At 49.5% G+C, this 25492-nt stretch overlaps 1 protein-coding gene across 1 annotated transcript in view; it reads right to left on the reverse strand.

Moving 5' to 3' along the window:
* The window catches only part of galm (galactose mutarotase), a 79794-nt gene extending 56081 nt beyond the window's left edge, over nt 1-23713 (reverse strand). The window contains exons 1-2 of the mRNA XM_038804495.1: nt 23247-23713; nt 18063-18217 (exon numbers count right to left, since the gene is read on the reverse strand). Of these exons, the coding sequence (XP_038660423.1) occupies nt 18063-18217; nt 23247-23433 (342 nt within the window). The 5' untranslated portion in view covers nt 23434-23713. The remainder of the gene's footprint in view (nt 1-18062; nt 18218-23246) is intronic.
* Nucleotides 23714-25492: the final 1779 nt, after the last annotated feature.

Below are 25492 nucleotides of genomic sequence, written 5' to 3' on the forward strand. Positions count from 1 at the left end.
TTGGGGGATTGTTGGGTTATGGGTATACAGGTTACGTGGGTTTAAGTAGGGTGATCATTGCTCGGCACAACATCGAGGGCCGAAGGGCCTGTTCTGTGCTGTACTGTTCTATGTATTCAGATCTATCTTTTCCTACACATGTTGAAATCCATTTGCCACAGCTATGCCCGCTCACTTAATGTATCAAGGCCACCTGTAATTTTATGCTCTCATCTACACTACTTACTATGCTTCCAATCTTTATGTCATATGACTCTTTATTTTAAATTAATTTAAAGTTCCCAATATATATTTTTTTCAATGAAGCGGCAATTTAACCTGGCCAATCCACCTACCTTGCACATCGTTGGATTGTGGGGGGTGAGACCCACGCAGACATGGGGAGAATATGCGAACTACACTCAGACAAGTGACCCGGGGCCGGGATTGAACCCGGGTCCTCGGTGCCGTGAAGCAGCAGTGCTAACCACTGAGCCGCCATGCCGCCCTTTATTGCATTATCCAAGTCATTAATAAACATAAGTGCATGATTGAGGCTCAGCATTGATCCTTGTTGGACAAATCACCAATGATCATTATTCACTTCCTTCCAATGAACTATAACTCTACGCTCTGTCTCCGACCATTTTAACAAATCTACTAACCAGATGAGTAATTTGCCTTTTGTCCATGACTTGAATTTTATCCAAAGGTCCCTTATGTTGAACCTTACCAAATGTCTCAAGAAGGGGTTGACTGAAGGAATTCAAATCATTGCAGTCACAGAGTCTACACAAAACTGTTGGAACTGCAAAAACACAAGGAGCAATGGACAAAGAGGAACAGTGATATACCACCCTACTCCATAATCAGCTGATGACTGTCAGGAACTCACAGTTGTATCCTGTTTATGTCTGCTACCTGCAGAAGCACAAGGAACAACGGACCTCCAGACTCCATATTTAATTGATAATGGGTCAGGCAATCACTTAGTTGTAATTGAGTATCGATAGTTCAGAATGATTGGTATATGTAAACGACCTGTAACCGAGCTTAACAGTAGAACGACCCTTGTATTTCTTTGTTCGAAAGTCATGAGCCACACAATGGTGACAGGCTTCCCTGCTATAGCTTGAATAAAGATATTAAACGAGAACTCCATGCGTCGTCTGGTCACTCGAGGGCAACAAAGTCCATAGTACCTGTAAAGTTCCCTAACGAGACATAACGTAGCAGAGTACAAATCCTTGTTAACTCTCTCTAATCAGTTTATATTTCTCAGGGTCCTCAAACACTCTGCCCTTAGTTACTGATTCCAATAATTTCACCACAACATATGTTAGACTAATAGGCTGATAATTTCCTGTTTTTTCTCTCAAGCCGTCAAGCAGTTACGTTTGCAATTTTCCAATCTGAAAGGGGACAATTTCTGAATCGAGAGTTCTTTCGACCATGATTAAGTCAGCCCCTATCTTCAAACAACTATCAGATGCAGGTGAATTGTCAATCTTTAATGCCATTATTTTTCCTATCATGAGCTCAATCGCGGTGGGATTCCCCATCCGTTCACAGCAGCGAGATTCTCCATTCTCGTCAGGAGAGGTAGCAAGGTGGACTTGAAACAGAGAATCCGGCCCAGATTTCATTTTTTGGTGATATATTTTTATTTTTTATTTTAGAGTACCCAATTGTTTCTTTTTCAATTAAGGAGCAATTTAGCGTGGCCAATTCACCTACCCTGTACATCTTTGGGTTGTGGACGTGAAACCCACACAGAAAATGGGAGAATGTGCAAACTCCACACGGACAGTGACCCAGGGCCGTAGTCCCAGTGCTAACCACTGCGCCACATGCCGCCCTTGTTTGGTGATATTTTGACTGTCACACAGGATTATTTTACAACAGGAAGAGGTCCTCCAGCATGACCAGCAAACAACAAAAACTGTGTTACCATTTCTGCATTCTTCAATGTCCTGGCCAACATTCATCCCTCAACCAACATCACTGAAATAGATCAGGTAACCATTATCTCAGTGCTCTGTGTGCCGCTTGCTGTGTGTAAATTTGCAGACGCCTTTCTTACAACAAAAGTAGCACAGTGACTGAAATATATCCTGCGGCCGTGAAAGTCACATGCACTTCAATGCAACAGTTTTTCTTTTATTTGTTAATTTAATGCCCATCCCAGAGGGCATTTGAGAGTCAACAGCATTGCTGGGAGTCTGGAGTCACATGTAGGCCAGACCAGATAAGGATGGCAGATTCCCCTCCCTAAAGGATGGGTTTTTAACAACAATCAATAATGGTTTTATGGTCATCATTAGACTTCCAGATTTTTATTGAATTCATATTCCATCATCTGCCCTGGTGGGATTCGAACCTGGGTCCCCAGAACATTATCCTGGGTCTCTGGATTACTAGTCCAGTGAAAATACCACTACACCACTACCAGGAGCTACACCTCACAAACTGAAATGCTGGTGCAGCAAAACCAAATACAGGAAATACAGAGATTAAACTCAGCTAAATGAACTGAGGAAAAGGGAGAACACGTTTTAAATTTGTAATCTCATCGTTGTTACAGCGACCAGCAAACACAACTGAAGCTTCAAACGAATGAGGCAAACTGAGTAAGTGGTGCAGTCGAGGCAATGAACTTACACCACTGTGCTTCTCGTGACCTAGTCTCGCATGCAGCAAATTTGTTCAGCTGTCAGAGACAGAACATAATTTAACAGTTTTGGTAAACACGCGTGGTGGGGGGGGGGGGGGGGCAGCGCACAGAAGTAGGGGTTCTTCAACTGCGACTAACCATTTTGCTGATGAAAAAACAGGTGTTAGCAGCTGAAGGTTTGGTGAAGACTTTGTGCACACAGATCCGCTTGCTGGATTCAATTTTGATGGACATGCTCAAAACAAGGGGAGGTTGTTTAAACATTCAAATTAAGGGTTCTCTGCTAGCAATAGGATCCAAATTTCTGAGGGGGGGGGGGGGGGGGGGGGGGGGAGAGAAATGTGCTGAGCATCCGGATGTGCACGTTAGTTCTCTTTTGTTAAATGTTTTTGTTCTCCTTTTTCACATTTTCTTCAAAATTGACCCCCACCAATAACAGTAACGGATACAATGTCACATCCATTATTATCAACAACGATCCCATCCTCCTACCAACCCCCCACACAGCAGCCCGCATGACTATATAATCATCAAATAAAGAAAACACAGAAAAGGAATCAGGAATCGTCCATTGTTCCCCCCGCCACCCGCTAATATATAAGGCCATCCAATCCCCGAAAGTGTACAATGAATGACACCCACAAATTACAAACCCTCCCCACCCCAGACTCCTCTCCTCCACTTCCTCTTGACAAGACCTCACCCAGGATCGGTCCCTTCCCCCAACTTTTCACCCCTCCTAGGCTCATCGAGCCAGGCTCCGATGGCTGCAGCCCCTCCCCCCAACTCCCTCCCGTTCACTAGCCGGCTTAAACCAGCCAGAGTGGAGACCCCCGCCCGGGTCCCCTGACCCCCTGCCCAGTCCCAGGAAAACAAAGAAATCCCCTTTAACACACAACCCCAGCATAAACACAGAAGCCCCAAAGAACCATCATATCAAAGGAAAGCCCCAACTCCTACCTTGTCCAAATAGACAGCATCAGCTCATTTAGTACATACAACAAAGCAGTGAAAAGATAAAGCTACATACAGCTACATACTCTCCTACCAACCCCCTATCCTCAGTACAAGACCAGTCCTCAGTCCCATTTCTCAATTCTGCCCCAGCCCTTCTGCCTTCGCAAACACCTCCACTGCTTCCACCATCTCAAAATAAAAGTCCTTGGATTTGTAGGTCACCCTCAGCTTGGCTGGATACACTATGCCCCACCGCATCTTGCTGTCATACAGTGACGTCTTCACTCGGACGAAGGCCGCCCGCCTCCTCGCCAACTCCACCGTAAAGTCCTGGTATATGCGTACCAACTCCAGCCCACTGCACCTTCTGCTTCTGCTTTGCCCAGCACAAGACCATCTCCTTCACGTGGTACCTACGGAAACAAACAGTCACCACTCTTGGCGGCTCACTTGCCTTTGGTATAGGCCTCCACGACCTATGAGCCCCATCCAGTTCGTATCGAAAGGAATCTTCCCCCCCCCCCCCCCCCAATAGCTCCGTCAACATCGTGGCAAAATACTCCGTCGGCCTCGGGCCTTCCACCCCTTCGGGTAGATCCACGATCCTCAGATTCTGCAACCTGGATCTGTTTTCCAGGTCTTCCATTTTGGCTTGCAACCCTTGTTGGTCTCTATCACCCTCCACAGCTCCTTCCCCATCGAGGCAAGTTGATCACTCTGTTGTGCTAGTGCCTCTTCCACTTAGTGTCTCACCCTGCTCCCGCACCTCAGCCGCTGCACTCGATACCGCCGTCCTCACCGGGGCAATCGCCTCCTCCACCAGCGCTTTCAATACCGCCCCCAAATCATTCCTCATCACTTCCATGTGTTTTGTGAACTGTCTTTCAAGTTCCACGGCCATCGCCTCGGTCATCCTTTCTGCCGTGAGCAGTGCGGCTTCACTCGTCGTCCCCGCCTTCCTTACTGTTCCTGAGCCGACCTTTCCACCCACTGGCAGACCTTCATTAGCCCCCTATTTCATGGCCATTTTTCTTTGGGCATCTCTCTTCTCTGTGCCTTCCTACCCTTGTTTCATCAAAATTTGCTCCTGGGCTGGGGCATCAAAACTCCGAAAAATCAATTCTTGGGCGGGAGTTCTCCAACGTGTGGCTTCTTCCTACCCACCGCCACCAAATTCCGTGCACGTTAGTTCTACTTATTCCTGGCATTGAAAGGCCTTTTGGGTTAATCGGTAAAAGTAACCACTGGAGGTTGATCAGAGGGGTTTACTTTTTATTTTTAATTAAAGTCCTGCTCTCACAGGCCTTATCCACTCCTTGGATATGCTCTTCCCCGATTTCCGATGAGCTTGCCAACTCTGTGAAGGCGGCTAGACTGGCTAAACTTCAGTTTCTCCTATTAGGACCATTCTCTTCTGCCATTCCCATCAACAAATATGATGCAGATGGTGTAGAGACAAACAAAATTATCGCAAAATTATTGACCCACCAAGTTAATGACCTCTGGCTGCAATAATTGCCTTCAGTTAGTATTTTTAAACCAGTACAGCTGATTTTAACACATCAGCAAATATGTCAAAAACACACAAACAAAACATTGTAAGAAGTCTTACAACACCAGGTTAAAGTCCAACAGGTTTGTTTCAAACACGAGCTTTCGGAGCGCAGCTCCTCCGAAAGCTCGTGTTTGAAACAAACCTGTTGGACTTTAACCTGGTGTTGTAAGACTTCTTACTGTGCTCACCCCAGTCCAACGCCTGCATCTCCACCTCATGGCTACCATAAACAAAACATTGGTTGGGATTTTCTGGCTGTTCACACTGACGGGATCTGACGGTCCTGTCGATGGCGTACCCCAGCCTGTGGGCTTTGCAGGGGTTCAACAATAAACCCTGTTGATGGGCAGCACGGTGGCGCAGCGGTTAGCCATGCTGTATCACGGCGCCAAGGTCCCAGGTTTGATCCCAGCTCTGGGTCATTGCCCCGTGTCTGCGTGGGTTTCGCCCCACAACCCAAAGCTGTGCAAGCTAGGTGGATTGGCCATGCTAAATTGCCCCTTAATTGGAAAAAATGAATTATGTTCTCTAAATTTATATTAAAAAAAAGAAAGGGCAGCACGGTGGCCTAGTGGTTAACACAACCGCCTCACGGCGCTGAGGTCCCAGGTTCGATCCCGGCTCTGGGTCACTGTCCGTGTGGAGTTTGCACATTCTCCCCGTGTCTGCGTGGGTTTCGCCCCCACAACCCAAAAATGTGCAGAGTAGGTGGATTGGCCACGCTAAATTGCCCCTTAATTGGAAAAAATAATTGGCTAATCTAAATTTAAAAAAAAAAAAAAAAAAAAAAAAAAAAAATATTAAAAAAAAGAAACCATGTTGACAACGCTGGGATCAGGAGCTGCTGGCCACTGGGGAGCCACCCTCCACCACTGTAGAACACGCTGCGGAGGTGGAGGAAAATCCCACCCAATGTGTTACAATAAATCCTGCGAGTGTGCCCACTGGGTCTAATCTTGCCAATCTTCTTCATATCCAACTTACACCTCCTACTGCTGATTGACTCTCTGCAAAGCGGATTGGCTCTCACCACTCCTCACCACTCTGTCTTCCAGGATATTCATGGACTTGTGAAACCCTGATCATTATGCTGAACATAATCTTATTGTGGATAATTGCATCAACATCATAGCTTTCATGAAAACTGGCTTCGTGGTAATGACACCTTCCCCCTGAAAAAAAAGTCTCCCTGCCTCACTATACTTTCCACCACTTTCCCTGTTAAGGCCATAGAAGTGGTGTTGGGGTGTTCATCAACAGATCAAACCTTGATATGACCCTCTACTCCTTTGGAACGTTCTCCTCCTTTGAGAACCTCACCTTGTCCCACCTCTCTGCTCTCATCCAAAACCCTCATTTTCTATTGCGCACCCAACTACAATCAAAATTTCTCACCAAGCTTTCTTCATTGCTTTCCTCCCTCAGCCTCTACACCATCCTCAGTAATCTCAACCTCCAGGAAAGGACGCTCTGAAGCGTGGTACATTGGCGAGACCATGCAGATGCTGCGGCAACGGATGAACGGACATCGCACGACAATCGCCAGGCAGGAATGTTCCCTTCCAGTCGGGGAATACTTCAGCAGTCAAGGGCATTCAGCCTCTGATCTCCGGGTAAGCGTCCTTGAAGGCGGCCTTCATGACGCACGACAACGCAGAATCGCCGAGCAGAAATTTATAGCCAAATTCCACACACACGAGGACGGCCTCAATGTGGACGTTGGATTCATGTCGCATTACATTCATCCCCCACCATCTGGCCTGAGCTTGCAAAATCCTACCAACTGTCCTGGCTTTAGACAATTCACACCTCTTTAACCTGTGATTATCCCTCTCTCCAGTCGTTCCATCTGGACCTGTAAAGACTTAATTACCTGCAAAGACTCTAATTCAAAGTATCGTCTTGCATAATTGACTTTGTCTATAAATGTATTTCTGGAACCCACCTCTTCACTCACCTGAGGAAGGAGCAGTGCTCTGAAAGCTAGTGATTCAAAACAAACCAGTTGGACTTTAACCTGGTGTTGTCAGACTTCTTACTGTGCTCACCCCAGTCCAACACCGGCATCTCCACATCCATCTTAACTCATCTTTGCTTCTCTCATATTCCTTTAATCTCTCCCTCCATGCAAATAAATTCCATATTCATAGCCACCCCCTTGATCCTGCCATCTCATAACTCCTATCGTATCAATCCCAAATAGGAGCATCTCTGATTACATCCCTTGTATAACTAACTACCTCTTTCCCTGTCCACTCTTGGAAAAATCTGTCCCCCAATTCACTTACAACTACTGCACTTTCAAGCTCACAACTGTGTAGCCTTTGCCCCACCCCCCCACTCGCCACAAATCTTTGCGACTACTGATATGCGCAACCCAATCCTCAACTCCACCTTTTATTCTTTATTCCACTGTAAAACCATTACTCCCTCTCCCCTTGGTCGATCCCCCAATTATGGTCCTCATCTCAGCTCTTTTATGTCCAAGAGGCGCAGACATGAATGGATATTGAATGATAGCCATTTACTACCAGACCTCACTGGCGAACACAAAAGCATTCAGGTGCTCTCAACTGATCATCCTTAAATGCAATGACTGGCACACAATCCAACTCCTTCAACATTCACTCCCTCCACCACCAAGGCACAGTGGCAGCAGTGTGTGCCATCTACAAGATGCACAGCAACTCACCAAGGTGCCTTCGACAACACCTTCCAAACCAGCAACCTCTACTACCTAGAAGGGCAAGGTCAGCAAGCAAGGGAACTAGCTGCAAATTCCCCTCCAAGCCACACACTATCCTGAACTGGAACTATACCACCATTCCTTCACCGTCGCTCAGTCACAATCCTGGATTTCCCTCCCTCACAGCACTGTGGGTGTAACTACACAAAAAGGACTGCAGTGGTTCCAAAAGATGGCTCACCACCACCTTCTCAAGGGCAGTTAGTGATGGGGAAATGTAAACGCTGGCCCAGCCAGCAATGTCCACGTCCCATGAAATAATAAAAATATATTCCAGCTACTGTTCCCTATTGCTAGCCATCTTCTTAAACCCCTATCTCTTCTACCTTCAGCTCCAACAGCGAGAGGTGCTCATGAAACTTGTCATTAAAATTGAGGCAATCTGATCAGCCGCTTCTGCCACTTGCCTTCCTACCACTTGCCCACCAAAATTCCTCTAACCTTCCACTGCTCCAAACTCGCATTTTTGTTTAGGTCCTCTCCTATCTGCCCTCATGACCTCTCCAAGCTCGTCTTGACCATCAGTCCCACCTCCTGTTCCCTCAACTCTATTCTAACTAAACTGCTGATCCCTAACCTTATGTCTTCTTGTAGCCATCTGGGATGGCCACTTCCAGCATATAAAATGGACACTCGCAGAGCCCCCCCCCCCCCCCCCCCCCCCCCCCCTCCCCCTCCCCTCCCTCCCCCCTAAGGATATAAGGTAAACCTGAGAGATTTTGTTGTGTAAAACTGTCGGGAGTTTTGCAGACCGGAAAATTAAGCCGTACCCGTGTTTGCATCACCACTTTATTCCCCCCGTTCCAAATTTACGGTAGAAACCCAAAGATTACAGTAGGGATGGCAATGAAGGCAATGGAACGCCTTATGCACCCCCAGGAATTCGAGGTCACGCCAACCAATTGAGCAGAGCAGTGTTCCATATGGGACGAGGAGATTCAGAAGTATCTAAAAGGGAAAGGATGGCCCCTTTGAAACAAATCCTGCGCAAATGAGGAAGTATAGGACAGACTTGGTGGGATAACCTGACTGAGATTCATGTCCTGTTTGGCACAATTGCGAGGCACAGAGGAGGTCATGAAGATGCTCCGCAGAGAAATTGAAGACAGAGAGAAGAATAGTGAGAGAGACGTCAGCGAGTACGAGAAAGTTAATAAGCAACTCCGAGAGCAGTTAGCAGCGAAGTACAAGGAGATGGCTGATGTCAAACGGGCACACCAATCTTGATCGCTTACCTAAGCAGCTTTCAGTCCCAGTACGACAAGGCCTACCACGCAACACGCGGTGTTGGCAAGAGAAGAGACAGAACTTCAAGTTGAACAATTAAAGATGCAATGTCAGGATTAAAGGCAGCCCTACGAGCACTCCACAGTTCCACCACGGAACAAAGGCAGAGTTTGGTGGACCACGCCAAATGCCAAAAGCAAATTGCAGACCTGCAATCCCTGCTCTCAGTACAAAACAGTTTCCAAGATACATTTGGACCCCCCCCAGCTAGATCAGGAAAATGGCCCCGATTGGCAGGAGTTAAATGAAACTGCCCATCGCTGTGTGCATGGAGCATGTACTCAAGATAAAACCCAGAAAGGAAAGCAGCCCCACCCCCGACTGCACAGGTAGTGCACAATCCCATGAACCCTGTCACCACATAGTGCAGGGCCACAACTAACAGAGACCCCAATTTTCTGTGCACCACCCCATTAACCGTCACCCAATTAAGGTACACGTGTGACAAAATCAAACCCACATCAGACCCGCACCATTATTTTGCAAAAGTTAAGCAACAGGCGACCATGTAAGGCCTGGACGAAAAAGAGCAAGTGAAGCTCACAGTTTTGAGCCTCGACCCCTCAATCATGGCAGCCCTTCCCGACCCACAAAATGTAGGAGGAGGCACCCTCCAAGAAATGCATGCAGCGATCCTAGATGCGATCGGCTACAATAAGGGAGATCCCATAGAAGGACTCAATAAATGCAGACAGAAAAAGACCGAGCACCCAACAACGTTCGCTGGACGCCTTTGGACCCACTTTACAGCAGTATTTGGAGAGTTAGTCCGTGCCCATTTGACACCAGACAATATGGCCAAATGGACTCGTATCCTAGTCTCTCACGTGACCGAAGCAGGACAGAGAGCTTGCGCCAATTATGACCCCTCAGACGACACACACAATGACAAATGGGTATTAAAGTGATTATCCCAAGCTTGGGAACAGTCCTTTCAGGGAAGGTCAGAACACGGAAAAGTAGAGGAAGAACAGGCAGATGCTAACATGCATCCAGTCAGAACACATCAAAACCCCGCATGGGTAAACGAGGGAAGAAACAGCCCACAGCAGCCTAAATTCCAAGAATGCTACAATTGTGGACAGTTAGGCCATTACGCCCGAGAGTGCAATGCCCCCCAGTAACAGCAGCGAAACCAGCAGGCAAGTACCCTAAATAAGAACAGGGCCAGGCCCATTTACAGTGTTAGCGCCCGTTCCGAGAACGCTGACATGAATGGCACCGATTGACGGTGTTCGGACTCCCCAACTTGGGTCTGCAACACCGTCTGGGACAAGTCCGTGAGACCGGTAGTAGCAGGCACAGTCCGGGGACACCCTGTGGAATTTTTTTGGGACACAGGAGGGTCCCGTACCACGTTAAATTCCTCCACAATGTTCCAACAGGATACATGGCCCACCACAGACACCATTACCCTGAGCGACTTCTGAGGACACTTACAGCAGGGACACATTACGGCCCCTGTGGCTATTCAGATAGGCAACATTAAGACAAAACACCCCGTTGTTCTAGTAGATCGACCCCAGACAGCCGAACACATTTTGGGGATAGATTTTATGAGCTCCCACAATCTTTCGTTCAATCATCAATAGACGTGTGTGGAGAATGGCAAAGGCAGCACGTGCCCCTGCCACGCTCACAATTGGAGACTACAGGGCAGCACGGTGACACAGTGGGTTAGCACTGCGGCCTCACGGCACCGAGGTCCCAGGTTCGATCCCGGCTCTGGGTCACTGTCCGTGTGGAGTTTGCACATTCTCCCCGTGTCTGTGTGGGTTTCGCCCCCACAACCCAAAGATATGCAGGGTAGGTGGATTGGCCTCGCTAAATTGCCCCTTAATTGGAAAAAATGGATTGGGTACTCTAAATTTTTTTTCAAACAATTGGAGACTACGCACACAGGATTAGCGCAGTAGGAGACTTCTGGTTTGATCCACGAACCATTAGTCAAGACAAAGAAGTTAGGGACGTTTTACATAAACACAAAGCAGCTTTTGCCCAGCACAAGCACGACTGGGGCAGGATCGCTGGTTTAGTTAACATCACAGGTCCCGATCCTAAACACCAGAAACAGTACGGTTTCCTCCAACAAGCAGAGGGGGAAATTGCAAAAGTCATCCAAAGCTTACTTGACCAATGCGTACTTTGTTCAGTAGCCTCAACTAACAATGCCCCAATCTGGCCCATCAGCAAACCCGATGGCTCATGGCGACTGACCATCGATTATAGGGCACTAAACAAGGTCACCCCATTAGCAGCCCCCACCGTGGCCACAAGTCCCAAGACAATGTTAAAACAGGGACCCCAGTCGAAATATTTTACGGTTTTGGATATCAGCAACAGCTTTTGGTCCATTCCATTGGATAAAGCATGCCAATACAAATTTGCTTTCACCTTCCAGGGACAGCAATACACGAGGACGTGCCTACCGCAAGGCTTCCACAACTCCCCCCTCCATTTTCCACAGACAGCTGGCAAAAGGATTAGCTAAACTTACCCGCCCCAATTGCCTCATCCAGTCATCCAGTATGTAGACGACTTACTTCTACAGACGGATACTAAGGGAGTGCACATTTCGCTTCTCTCCGAATTGTTAGGACTCCTTCACGAAATCGGATGTAAAGTTAACCCCAAAAAGGCCCAGATTATGCAGGAAAAGGTCATTTATTTAGGCACAGTAATCACCCGTGGCAAACGCGAGATCGAGCAGAAACGCATAGACTCCATTGTTAAATTACCCTTGCCCCATAATGTTACAGCCCTCCGGTCATTTCTAGGACTGGTTGGCTACTGCAGGAATCACATAGACGGTTTTGCCACAAAAGCAGCCCCTCTTTCTGAGCTCCTAAAAAAGCAAGCCCCATGGAAATGGCTTCCACAGCACACGGATGCCGTGGATGCATTAAAACGTGCCCCGAGCACAGCTCCCGCATTACAGGTACCAGATCCACTCTCCCCATAGGCAATAGAAGTCGCATCCACCAACCGAACCCTTTCGGCCGTGCTCATTCAGGAAAGACACGATCGTTTAGGCCCCGTAGCCTACGCCTCACGAGTTCTTGATCCGGTAGAGCAAGGATTTTCTGCCTGCGAAAGGCACTTGCTCACAGTCTTTTGGGCTGTTCAGTACTCTGCATACATAACAGGAATCAACCGTTACCATTTTAACAGAACACACCCCAACCCAACTTCTTCTAGACGGTAGACTAAAGGACGGCACAGTCAGCCACATTCACGCAGCATGATGGCCCCTGCTCCTTCAGGGACGGGACATTATGGTTAAAAGGGCTAAGACACACACGTTTCTAGCAGACAATTTACAGTACGCCGGCACCCCACATGAGTGTGAGATTGTTACCACCAAGCACGACACAGGCCCTTTTGTACCCAAATCTGCTCCCCCGAAACCAGGTACTACACCCCAGAGACCCCAACCTACAGACACAGACGCAGCTCTTAGGATTTATGTGGATGGCTCCTCCACTGTTTTAAATGGTAAAAGAATCACAGGTTGTAGTATCCATGTAGAGGACGCGCAGGGACGCGCGTTAGAAGAAATCTCACTGAAACTGCCTGGACACCTAGGTCCGCAGACAGCTGAATTAGCAGCCGTAGCCTACATTGTACAGCACCCCGACTTGTTCCCGACCCCAGCCGACATATACTCTGACAGCCTATATGTCTGCAACAGCTTAACTGGGTTCCTACCCCTGTGGGAATTTAGAGGTTTTGTTTCCGCAGACGGAAAACCCCTACCCTCAGCCCCATTATTCCAGCATATCCTCAAGACAGCTAAAGGCCGTAACTACGTTACCGTTAAGGTTGGCAGCCACCATTGTTCCTCCCCTCCCCCCCGGTAACGTTAAGTCAGACGCCCCAGCAAAAGCAGGTTCCAGACATGGTCACTTTTGGAATCCCCTCGAGAGTGCCCCAGTACACGTGGTCCAGGTCTCACAGACCAATATTCAAGATTTAGCCCAAGCCCAGCCCCCTATGATAAGTACAGAAATGCCTTAACAGCACCCGATGGCATAATTTTAAAAGACGGTGTTTATGTGGTCCCCACCCAAGATAGAAACCAGACTATCTGTCAATTCCATGACAACCATGGACACCAAGGGATAGATTCAACCCTTGCCCACCTCAGACCTCTCTGCTGGTGGCCCAATTTAAAATCCAATGTGACTCATTACATTGAGAACTGTTTGATTTGCGCCCAGAACAATCCAGACAGGTATGCGAAGAAAGGTCAACTCAGTCACACTCGCCCCGTTAATGGCCCCTGGACTAATTTACAGATAGATTATCTAGGTCCCCTACCCCCCCCCCCCCCCCCCCCCCCCCCTGCAAAAATGGTTTTAAATACGCCTTCACCCATGAGAAAGCAGTACAACAAATCCTGGAAAACATTAAAGCAGCCGCAGCCGTTAGGCACGTTGGTAGTGATCGACACCCTCACGAAATGGGTGGAAGCTTTTCCATGTAGGACTAACATGGCTAAAACGACAGCCAAGATTCGAACACAGCAAATTTTCACAAGGTGGGGACTTCCCCGTAGTATCGAGTCTGACCAAGGCCCACACTTCACAGGACGCGTCATGAAAAATGTCCTCACAATTTTCGGCATACGACAAAAATGTCACATAGCCTATCACCCCCAATCAAGCGGAATTGTAGAACGCATGAATCGAACCCTCAAAGCAACCCTTAGGAAAATGGTACAGCAGCATAATACCGCATGGGACACAGTTCTCCCATTTGCACTCATGTTCCTCAGGAACACGGTATCAAATTCGACAGGATACACCCCCTACACCCTCATGACCAGATGACCCATGAAGGGAACAGAATACTTATTAGGCTTGATTTGGCCAGCCCCACAGTCACCGCCCTCACCCATGAGAAAGCAGTACAACAAATCCTGGAAAACGTTAAAGCAGCCCAGCCCGCCGCAGCTGTTCGGCTTGGCACACAGAGAAAACAGTGACGCATGTTTTGATAAAACGGAACACTCAACGGAATTTTCAGTAGGACAGCAAATCATGCTCTCCGTGTACAACCCCAGTTCATTTTTTTCCCCAAAATTCACAGGACCCTACTCAATTTCAGATAAAGTTAGCCCCTCTGTTTATAAGATCACTTATCCTAATGGCAAGTCAGGATGGTTTCACATAAACCAGCTTATGGCACACAAAGCAACCACTCCCACCACATCTCACTCGCAGCAGCAGACGAACACGCCCCACCCATGGACGACCTATTCCTACCCTCCCCCAACCAGTCCAGTCCGTCCACGGACTCCACTTCGACTCCACCCCCAGACACACAACTCCGCTCTTCCCTTCATTCAATCAGCACCGACAGCGACAGCGACAGCACTGATACGTTAGACCTCATGGAACCGCCACACGATTTCAACTCTGCACCTCCGAACAGGATATGTTTGACCCCTTCGAGACCACTTATACAAAAGCCCCTGAACCGGACCCACCGCCCGATGACGATGGAATGCCCCCTACCGCCTCCACCCTAGACACTAAGCATTGACACCACGACAATTCCTGCAGACTCATCCATAACAATAAGATAGACCCCACGTCGGCCTAGGCCGCCTTGGCACACCAACCCGTCACGAGTGTGGCAACTGGGAGAAGATGATGACTCAGAGTCTGACTCCCATCAGACCAGCCCCTTTGCGACTCTTTTTGCTATAGAGCAATGAGGTGTCCAGATGATGGTAAAAAGGAACTGATTGAGATTTACGGTGTCCTTCTTTCTGATGGAGCCTGCCCGTTTTGTTATTTTAGTTTAAAAGTTACATGTTGAATGTTTGTATTGTGTACGACCCTTTGATAGAGTTTGTTCATGGCCTAACGCCAAATTTTGATGCAGTCACGACTACTCTCTTAATGCTACATGGCAGTTAAAGGAACAAGTTTGTCGGCAGACACCACTTGATACAGTCATAACTACTCTTCTGATTCGACATCAATCATTAGAGGCAGTTTATCCACTATGAACACAAATTCTTTCCGTTCTTGTCCGGTCACCCAGGCTTTTGAGTAACGGCACTGATCCCCGCCCTGCCTGAGGACCCCCATCTGGTCAGCTAGGCTCAGGTAGTGCACCTACGGCACTGGTCACCGCCCTACCTGGGGATTCCACCCATTCTTGCCCCGCACGCACTCCATTCGACGCTTTTGGTTCAAAACTCTTTTACTGTTTCTTACTATGTGGTTTAAAGAATGCTCTTTGCCACACTTTGTTTTGCTTTCCGGCGACCCTTAGGTCGCTATCCCCACATGCTATTTACATCCTCAAACACTTGGATGAAACAATTGGCTGCTGGACGGAGAAATTGTCCGCCCACTCAGCACATCGACCACACAGGCTGCGAGATTGCTCGCATTAGAACATAGAACATAGAACAGTACAGCACAGAACAGGCCCTTCGGCCCTCGATGTTGTGCCGAGCAATGATCACCCTACTCAAACCCATGTATCCACCCTATACCCGTAACCCAACAACCCCCCCCCTTAACCTTACTTTTTTAGGACACTACGGGCAATTTAGCATGGCCAATCCACCTAACCCGCACATCTTTGGACTGTGGGAGGAAACCGGAGCACCCGGAGGAAACCCACGCACACACGGGGAGGACGTGCAGACTCCGCACAGACAGTGACCCAGCCGGGAACCGAACCTGGGACCCTGGAGCTGTGAAGCATTTATGCTAACCACCATGCTACCCTGCTGCCCTGCATTGTGACAGTATTTCTTTTTCGGATGTCTTGTCCCCAAAAATATTTGTGTTTGCTTTTTTAAGAGGGAGTCACATATGGTGACAATTCTAATGGGCAATTGATGATAAAAGGAGAGACAGACAGACAGACATACGAGATCTTAAACAAGGTAATAACAGATATTATACTTGTGTCCACAGGAAATCCAAAACACCAGAAGACAGAGGAAGACCAAGAGAAAAATGAAAACGGACATGATGACTACATTTACATCACCGTTGGATCACTACAGTTGTGCGTGGAAGCGGGCCCCCTGACCCCCACCACATAGGCCGTGAATGTATCCCATCACTGCCATACACCACACCCAGAAACAGCTACTGACACACCAACCTGGTGCGACAACCTCGTAAAATGGTATTTCCTTTCCTACATGGGAGAAGCCCTGTTAGTGATAGCGATACTCTGCTGTGTCATCCAGACAGTGAGTCTTCGGAAATGGCGAAGGTAAGCCTCCCGCACTCCCGTATACACACTTAGACCCCCTAATTTCAGATTCCAGCAAACCCCCCCACTCTCTCTAAATGAATAAAGTGCATCGATTATTTATTTTTATTTGTTTGATCCAATAAAGAAAGGATGTGAATTTTCTGTACTTGACCGCCAAGATACAGAGAAATGTGATGCTGCTATTATATAGTTTTATACCGTTTGTAAATTCTGTTTATTAGCTAAACAGCCTGAAGATAGTTTAGAGAAAGATAGTTAGAGGTTCTATGTTTAAAAGAGAAAGAAATGTAATGCATGCTTGAATGTTATAGTGCCCCTTAGGATTTCATAATATGATGTAAATAAAAGCAATTTAGGTAAAGGTTTAAATCCATAGGATAGAGTAGGATAGAACCCGTCCTTGATTGTGGGTGCTCGACATAGGCAGAGAACAAAGCAGATTCAGTAATGTGATCCTTCAGGATTCGCGTTGAGGATCATAAGGAGGAAGTGTAGCCATCTGGGATGGCCACTTTCAGCATATAAAATGGACACTCGCAGAGCACACAGGGAAAAATGGACAATGCAAAGTAACAAGCAGGCACAGAGCCTGTATGTGTATTTAAAAGTGTCGATGGTAGCCATGATGTGGAGATGCCAGCGTTGGACTGGGGTGAGCACAGTAAGAAATCTTACAACACCAGGTTAAAGTCCAACAGGTTTGTTTCAAACACTAGTGTTTGTTGTACTTTAACCTGGTGTTGTAAGACTTCTTACTGTGTATTTAAAAGACAGACTGCAGACAGAACCAAAACTCTTGGCCGATTTGCACATTGATGGCGCCATCTCAAATGAACAAAGACTGGCCGATACCGTCCCAGACATTCTGATGCCACTACCCCAGCAAGAAACAACAAACAAAGCAAGGCCAACGGCCACGTAGGACATGCCCAGCCATCAGGGCACCCACCCCTTTATTGGCTCAGATCGATGGCAGTTATAGAGAAGCGGCCCAATTAATTGGGGCCAAGGTTAAGGCCCGCCTAAAAGCGCGTGAAGCCCCCCCCCCGGGAGTATAAGAAGGAACCCCCGCGATATGTTCAGCTTCTTGGATTCGGCTCTCAACTGGAGAGACCCTTCCACCTGCACCACCAGAAGTAAGTTCAAGTTCAACGCTCGCTACCAAACGGACAACCATAGCGATAATCCTGCTACTTCTTTGTACCCAACAGCCTCAGATCCGAACAACAACCACTGTCCCTCTGACCTAAGTGGGCACCCGAAGTTAAGTATAGGTGTTAGTGATAGATATAGTTTAGCCTGTAGTGTTATTGTGCATGAGTAAATCATACTGTGAATAAATAAGGTACCATTAACTTTGAACTAACTAACTAGTGTATTGGCTCTTTGATCGGTATTCGGTTGAACCTTGTGGCGGTGTCAAGAGATACCTGGCGACTCTGAAAGCATATTCATAATTAAGATTAAGAAAGGCGACCTTATTAACCGCCATATTTAGAGCCACTAAAAGACAGCAACACTCTACAGAGAACAATTCCAACTTTTCTAGTCTCTCCATAAAACTGAATTGTTCTATTTCATTGGATAATATAGTCATAAGTTTGCCTTACCTTGTCAAATCCTTTCAGGCCACCGTGTATACTATTAGGCCCATTATTAATGGGCAGCTGATATTCTTTCCCATCAATACTGAATTTCCCTTTTGCAATTCGATTGGCAACACGTCCAACCACTGCCCCAAAGTAGGGGTGCTTGTTAATGTAGCCTGTATATATAATTGAAACAAGTATCATCATGGATTGAGGTATTTGACTTCATAATTTAATTTCCTTTACAAATTACTTGCAACTTAATTCCATTTCGTTACATTGTCCTCCATTTCTCTAACACTTACTTCTTCCAAATGCCCCTTGGAATAAGCGACAACTCACGTTCATAAAGCACTTTTAATGTAATCGAACATCCCATGGAGTTTCATAAAACAAAAGTGGATGATGGGCTGAGAGAGTTGTGATGGGGCAACAGGCGGGGTGATGGGAGTTGACCGGGGTGGGGTGACAGGGGTGCGTGCCAATGTGGAGATGAGACAAGGGTGGAGAAGGGGTGGTGAGCCAGGGTTCTCATTGGAGGGGTGAGACGGGGATGTGAGTTATGGGGCTTCGCAACAATGGAAGGGTGGGGACGGTGACTGCAGTGTGAAGAACCTCTTCCTGATTTAAAGAGCCGCAATCTCAGCGGGCGCTACACCAATTTGAAACAGCGTTGATAAATCAGTACAGAAAAGTAGGACAAACAGCCCAGGTTTACACATTGGAAGATCCTGGGGAAAATTGACCATCAGAGTGGGTTCCAATGGAGCCATTTGTTGGCAAACCAGGAGCTGAATTCTCCGCCGTTGGGAGGCTCCGCTTTGCCGGCAGCCTGGGGGTTTCGTCGACGGCGTGGAGCTGCCCTACAATGGAAAACGGCATTGACCAGCCGGCGAAACGGAGAATCCCAACGGCGTGCTGAACCAGAAATCTGGCGCGGCGGGACGGAGAAACCCGCTCCAGAAGTCTGACCCTCTGGCGTAAGTCGATTCACTGGAACTTCAAGCTTGTTGTAGCTCTCACTCGCACAAAATGTCTCAGCATTCGCCGCTATTGTAACCTCACCATCTGTGCCGACAGGTCAGATGGTGAAAAGCTTGGTCATAGAGATAGATTTTATGAAATGTCTTGAAAGGAGAATGAGACAGAGAGGCGTCCACTGTGGGATTTGGGGGGGGGGGGGGGGGGGAAGAGAGTACAGTGGGGGGGGAGGAAGTACAGTGTGGGATGGGGAGTGCAGAGTGGGATGGGGGAGTACAGTGTGGGATCGGGGGGAGGGGGGAAGTACAGTGTGGGATGGGTGAGTACAGTGGGGGGGAGCAGATGGGGTGGGCACAGCGTGATATGGGGAGGAGAGTACAGTGTGGGATAGGGGAGTACAGTGTGGGATGGGGAGTACAGTGTGGGATGGGAGAGTACAGTGTGGGATGGGAGAGTACAGTGTGGGATGGGGAGTACAGTGTGGGATGGGGAGTACAGTGTGGGATGGGGAGTACAGTGTGGGATGGGGGAGTACAGTGTGGGATGGGGAGTACAGTGTGGGATGGGGGAGTACAGTGTGGGATGGGGGAGTACAGTGTGGGATGGGGGAGTACAGTGTGGGATGGGGGAGTACAGTGTGGGATGGGGGAGTACAGTGTGGGATGGGGGAGTACAGTGTGGGATGTAGGAGTACAGTGTGGGATATGGGAGTACAGTGTGGGATGGGGCGGGGAGTGCAGTGTGGGATTGGGGCAGGGAGTGCAGTGTGGGATGGGGGAGTACAGTGTGGGATGTGGGGGGGGGAGTACAGTGTGGGATGGGGAGAGTACAGTGTGGGATGGGGAGGGGAGTACAGTGTGGGATGGGGAGAGTACAGTGTGGGATGGGGAGGGTACAGTGTGGGACGGGGAGTACAGTGTGGGACGGGGAGTACAGTGTGGGATGTGGGAGGGGAGTACAGTGTGGGATGGGTGGAGTACAGTGTGGGATGGGGTGTACAGTGTGGGATATGGGAGTACAGTGTGGGATATGGGAGTACAGTGTGGGATGGGGCGGGGAGTGCAGTGTGGGATTGGGGCAGGGAGTGCAGTGTAGGATGGGGGAGTAGTGTGGGATGTGGGGGGGGGGAGTACAGTGTGGGATGGGGAGGGGAGTACAGTGTGGGATGGGGAGAGTACAGTGTGGGATGGGGAGGGTACAGTGTGGGACGGGGAGTACAGTGTGGGATGTGGGATGGGAGTACAGTGTGGGATGGGAGTACAGTGTGGGACGGGGAGTACAGTGTGGGATGTGGGAGGGGAGTACAGTGTGGGATGGGTGGAGTACAGTGTGGGATGGGGTGTACAGTGTGGGATGTGGGAGAGGAGTACAGTGTGGGATGGGGAGGGGAGTACAATGTGGGATGGGGAGGGGAGTACAGTGTGGGATGGGGAGTACAGTGTGGGATGGGGGTGTACAGTGTGGGATGTGGGAGGGGAGTACAGTATGGGATGGGGAGGGGAGTACAGTGTGGGATGGGGAGGGGAGTACAGTGTGGGATGGGGAGTACAGTGTGGGACGTGGGAGGGGAGTACAGTGTGGGATGTGGGAGGGGAGTACAGTGTGGGATGGGAGTACAGTGTGGGATGTGGGAGGGGAGTACAGTGTGGGATGTGGGAGGGGAGTAGTGTGGAAGTGGAGTACAGTGTGGGATGTGGGAGGGGAGTACAGTGTGGGATGGGAGTAGTGTGGGATGGGACGGGGAGTACAGTGTGGGACGAGGAGTACAGTGTGGGACGGGGAGTACAGTGTGGGATGTGGGAGGGGAGTACAGTGTGGGATGTGGGAGAGGAGTACAGTGTGGGATGTGGGGGGGGGGAGTACAGTGTGGGATAGGGGAGTACCGTGTGGGATGGGAGTACAGTGAGGGACGGGGAGTACAGTGTGGGATGGGGGGTGTACAGTGTGGGATGGGGGAGGGGAGTACAGTATGGGATGGGGAGGGGAGTACAGTGTGGGATGGGGAGTACAGTGTGGGACGTGGGAGGGGAGTACAGTGTGGGATGGGAGTACAGTGTGGGATGTGGGAGGGGAGTACAGTGTGGGATGGGAGTACAGTGTGGGATGGGAGTAGTGTGGGATGGGACGGGGAGTACAGTGTGGGACGGGGAGTACAGTGTGGGATGGGAGTAGTGTGGGATGGGACGGGGAGTACAGTGTGGGACGGGGAGTACAGTGTGGGATGGGAGTACAGTGTGGGATGGGAGTAGTGTGGGATGGGACGGGGAGTACAGTGTGGGACGGGGAGTACAGTGTGGGACGTGGGAGGGGAGTACAGTGTGGGATGTGGGAGGGGAGTACAGTGTGGGATGTGGGCGGGGAGTACAGTGTGGGATGGGGAGTACAGTGTGGGACGTGGGAGGGGAGTACAGTGTGGGATGTGGGAGGGGAGTACAGTGTGGGATAGGAGTACAGTGTGGGATGTGGGAGGGGAGTACAGTGTGGGATGTGGGAGGGGAGTACAGTGTGGGATAGGAGTACAGTGTGGGATGTGGGAGGGGAGTACAGTGTGGGATGTGGGAGGGGAGTACAGTGTGGGATGGGAGTACAGTGTGGGATGGGACGGGGAGTACAGTGTGGGATGTGGAAGGGGAGTAGTGTGGAAGTGGAGTACAGTGTGGGATGTGGGAGGGGAGTACAGTGTGGGATGTGGGAGGGGAGTACAGTGTGGGATGGGAGTACAGTGTGGGATGGGACGGGGAGTACAGTGTGGGATGTGGAAGGGGAGTAGTGTGGAAGTGGAGTACAGTGTGGGATGGGATGGGGAGTACAGTGTGGGACGGGGAGTACAGTGTGGGATGTGGGAGGGGAGTACAGTGTGGGATGGGGAGTACAGTGTGGGACGTGGGAGGGGAGTACAGTGTGGGATGTGGGAGGGGAGTACAGTGTGGGATAGGAGTACAGTGTGGGATGTGGGAGGGGAGTACAGTGTGGGATGGGAGTACAGTGTGGGATGGGAGTAGTGTGGGATGGGATGGGGAGTACAGTGTGGGACGGGGAGTACAGTGTGGGATGTGGGAGGGGAGTACAGTGTGGGATGGAAGTACAGTGTGGGATGTGGGAGGGTGGTACAGTGTGGGATGGGAGTACAGTGTGGGATGGGAGTAGTGTGGGATGGGACGGGGAGTACAGTGTGGGACGGGGAGTACAGTGTGGGATGTGGGAGGGGAGGACAGTATGGGGTGGGAGTACAGTGTGGGATGGGAGTACAGTGTGGGATGGGAGTACAGTGTGGGATGGGAGTACAGTGTGGGATGGGAGTACAGTGTGGGATGGGACGGGGAGTACTGTGTGGGTTGTGGGAGGGGAGTACAGTGTGGGATGGGAGTACAGTGTGGGACGGGGAGTACAGTGTGGGACGGGGAGTACAGTGTGGGACGGGGAGTACAGTGTGGGACGGGGAGTACAGTGTGGGAAGGGGAGTAGTGTGGGACGGGGAGTACAGTGTGGGACGGGGAGTACAGTGTGGGACGGGGAGTAGTGTGGGACGGGGAGTACAGTGTGGGACGGGGAGTACAGTGTGGGACGGGGAGTAGTGTGGGACGGGGAGTAGTGTGGGACGGGGAGTAGTGTGGGACGGGGAGTACAGTGTGGGACGGGGAGTACAGTGTGGGACGGGGAGTAGTGTGGGACGGGGAGTAGTGTGGGACGGGGAGTACAGTGTGGGACGGGGAGTACAGTGTGGGACGGGGAGTAGTGTGGGACGGGGAGTACAGTGTGGGACGGGGAGTAGTGTGGGACGGGGAGTACAGTGTGGGACGGGGAGTACAGTGTGGGACGGGGAGTACAGTGTGGGACGGGGAGTACAGTGTGGGACGGGGAGTACAGTGTGGGATGTGGAAGGGGAGTACAGTGTGGGATGGGGAGGGGAGCACAGTGTGGGATGGGGTGTACAGTGTGGGATATGGAAGGGGAGTACAGTGTGGGATATGGGAGGGGAGTACAGTGTGGGATGGGGTGTACAGTGTGGGATATGGGAGGAGAGTACAGTGTGGGATGGGGAGGGGAGTGCAGTGTTGGGTGGGATGGGATGGGAGTTCCAGAAGTTAGGAATGGAAGCTCCTTATTTAATTATGACATTGGAACTGCTGACAGTTACATCCCATAACTCCAAGCCTCCGGGTGTGGGTTGCCTGAGGCGCTGCCCGCCCTGCTGAGGCCCGGGAGGGGAGTCGCAGTGCCCACCTTGCAGGTTGTCGAAGCCCAGGACCATGTCGGCCATGTTGCCGTGCCGGTCGCCGCTCTCCAGGCTGCTGACGATGCCGCCCAGGCTCAGCACTCTCAGCGTGACCCAGCGGGAGCGCAGCGTGAAGCGCTCGACCGGCCTCCCGTCCGGCAGCTTCCCGAACACATCGCTGCTCACCTCGGTCATGGTGCAAGCGGGCGGCGGCGGCGCTGAGTGTGTCCCCCTCCCTCCCTGGGGGCTTCCGCTCTCGGGATTATTGATCGCTGACCCCCCCCCCAAATTCAATAAAGTCTCTTGTCGTCAACCAAAAAAAAGTTCATTCGGATTTTGCAAATCTATTATCTTTCCTTTTGCCCTCCTTATACATTCGACCAAAAATAATGTACGACAGGATCAACCGCCTTACAGTTCCCAGAGGAAAAAAAAACTCCTGCTCTTACTTCCTTGTTAGTTTGGAAGGGAAGAGGAGGGTTTTCTGCAACAACAGCAAATGTCATGCTCTCGTTAATTCGCTCCCGGGATAATATGGTGCTGACTATATGGCCATTTATTAACAGCCCCTCCCAGTTGCTCTGGTAGTTATGGCGGTATGATCATATCAGGGAGTTGTGAAAATTATTAAATAACCTTTTTGTTGACTCGGGGAATGCAAAGAAAGGCTTTCTGTAAAGCACTTTTGGAAGCCCCAAATCAATTTACAGGCAATGTCTTCATTGGACGTGCAGTTGCTCTGGCAATTTGGGAAATGGGGATGCATTTGGGTTGAGCGAAAAGTGCAGGAGGGCATGCCAGGAACAGCACCTGGCATACCTTAAAATCCGGTGACACAGGATAACTTGCAGGTCAAGCATAATAATAATAATAATCTTTATTAGTGTCACAAGTAGGCTTACATCTTATGAAGTTACTGTGGAAATCCCCGTGAAATTGCTGGAGTCCATAATCATGGATAGGGTAACTGAACACCCCAAAAAATTTTAGTCAATCAGGGAGAGCCAGCATGGATTCGTGTTTCAAAAATGTTTTTGAAGTGGTGACTAATGTAGTGGATAGGGGAATATCTATGTATATTATTTATATGAACTTCCAGAAGGCATCTGATAAAGTTCCACAAAAGAGACTGTTAACTAAGGAGGAACCCCACTGAATTGAAGGCAAATTATTGACATGATTAGGAAATTAGTGAAGTGGCAGGCGACAGAAAGTGAGGATAATGGGTAATTACTCTAATTGGCAGGAGGTGACTAGTGGGGTTCCACAGAGATCTGTGTTCAAGCCTGTTATTCACATTGATTAATGACTTAGATGATGGCATAGAAAGTCATATATGCAAGTTTGCTGATGATACAAAGTGGCATTGTAGGTAAAGGTAAGGTCGCCATAGTCCCAGATGACCATAGGCTGCTTTCCCCTTTGAGGGGGAGAGCTGACTGGTGGTGATGTAACCTGAGGATCTCCACACCTTGGCGAGAGGCAAGGTTGAGAAGGCAGGCCTTCATGAATTATCTCAACCGGTACGAGAATTGAATATGCGCTGCTGGCCTTGTTCTGCATTACAGGCCAGTTGTCGAGCCAAATGAGCTAAACCAAATTGCCCCCTCCCCATTGTAGACAGCCTAGATGAGAGCATAAAATTGCAAGGCGATATTGACAGACTAGGTGAATGGGCAAAGTTGTGGGAGATGGAATTCAATGTAAGCAAATGTGAAGTTGGACTTCCGGTGGCGGCTATGGAGTGAGCGGTTGCACATTTGGCAGTTCCCGCTCAAGGTGGTATTTTTCAGTCCTTTCCGTGTCTGAAGGGCGAAGTTTTGATTGGAAAGAGTGGCAGGAAAAGATGTAACTCCTCTGGTGTGGCTGGTGGATGGATCCACAAACTAGGAATGGGTCGAGAAGAAAGGGGATGTTGGAGCAGGAGAGTCTTCATGGTGCACCACAGGCTAAGAGGGCGAACGGCCTGTTCTGCCCACCCAGTGGTCAGCAGAGCAGCTGGCGGAATTTTGAAACGCTAAGTTTGTCAGCAGAGGGGCAGCACGGAGGTGCAGTGGTTAGCACTGCTGCCTCACTCGCCGAAGTCCCAGGTTCGACCCCGGGTCTGGGTCACTGTCCGTGTGGAGTTTTCACATTCTCCCTGTGTTTGCGTGGGTTTCGCCCCCATAACCCAGGGTAGGTGAATTGGTCATGCCTAATTGCCCCTTAATTGGAAAAAATGAATTGGGTACTCTAAATTTATATATTTTTTAAA

Source organism: Scyliorhinus canicula, chromosome 1 (assembly GCF_902713615.1).
Source record: "Scyliorhinus canicula chromosome 1, sScyCan1.1, whole genome shotgun sequence".
NCBI lineage: Eukaryota > Metazoa > Chordata > Chondrichthyes > Carcharhiniformes > Scyliorhinidae > Scyliorhinus > Scyliorhinus canicula.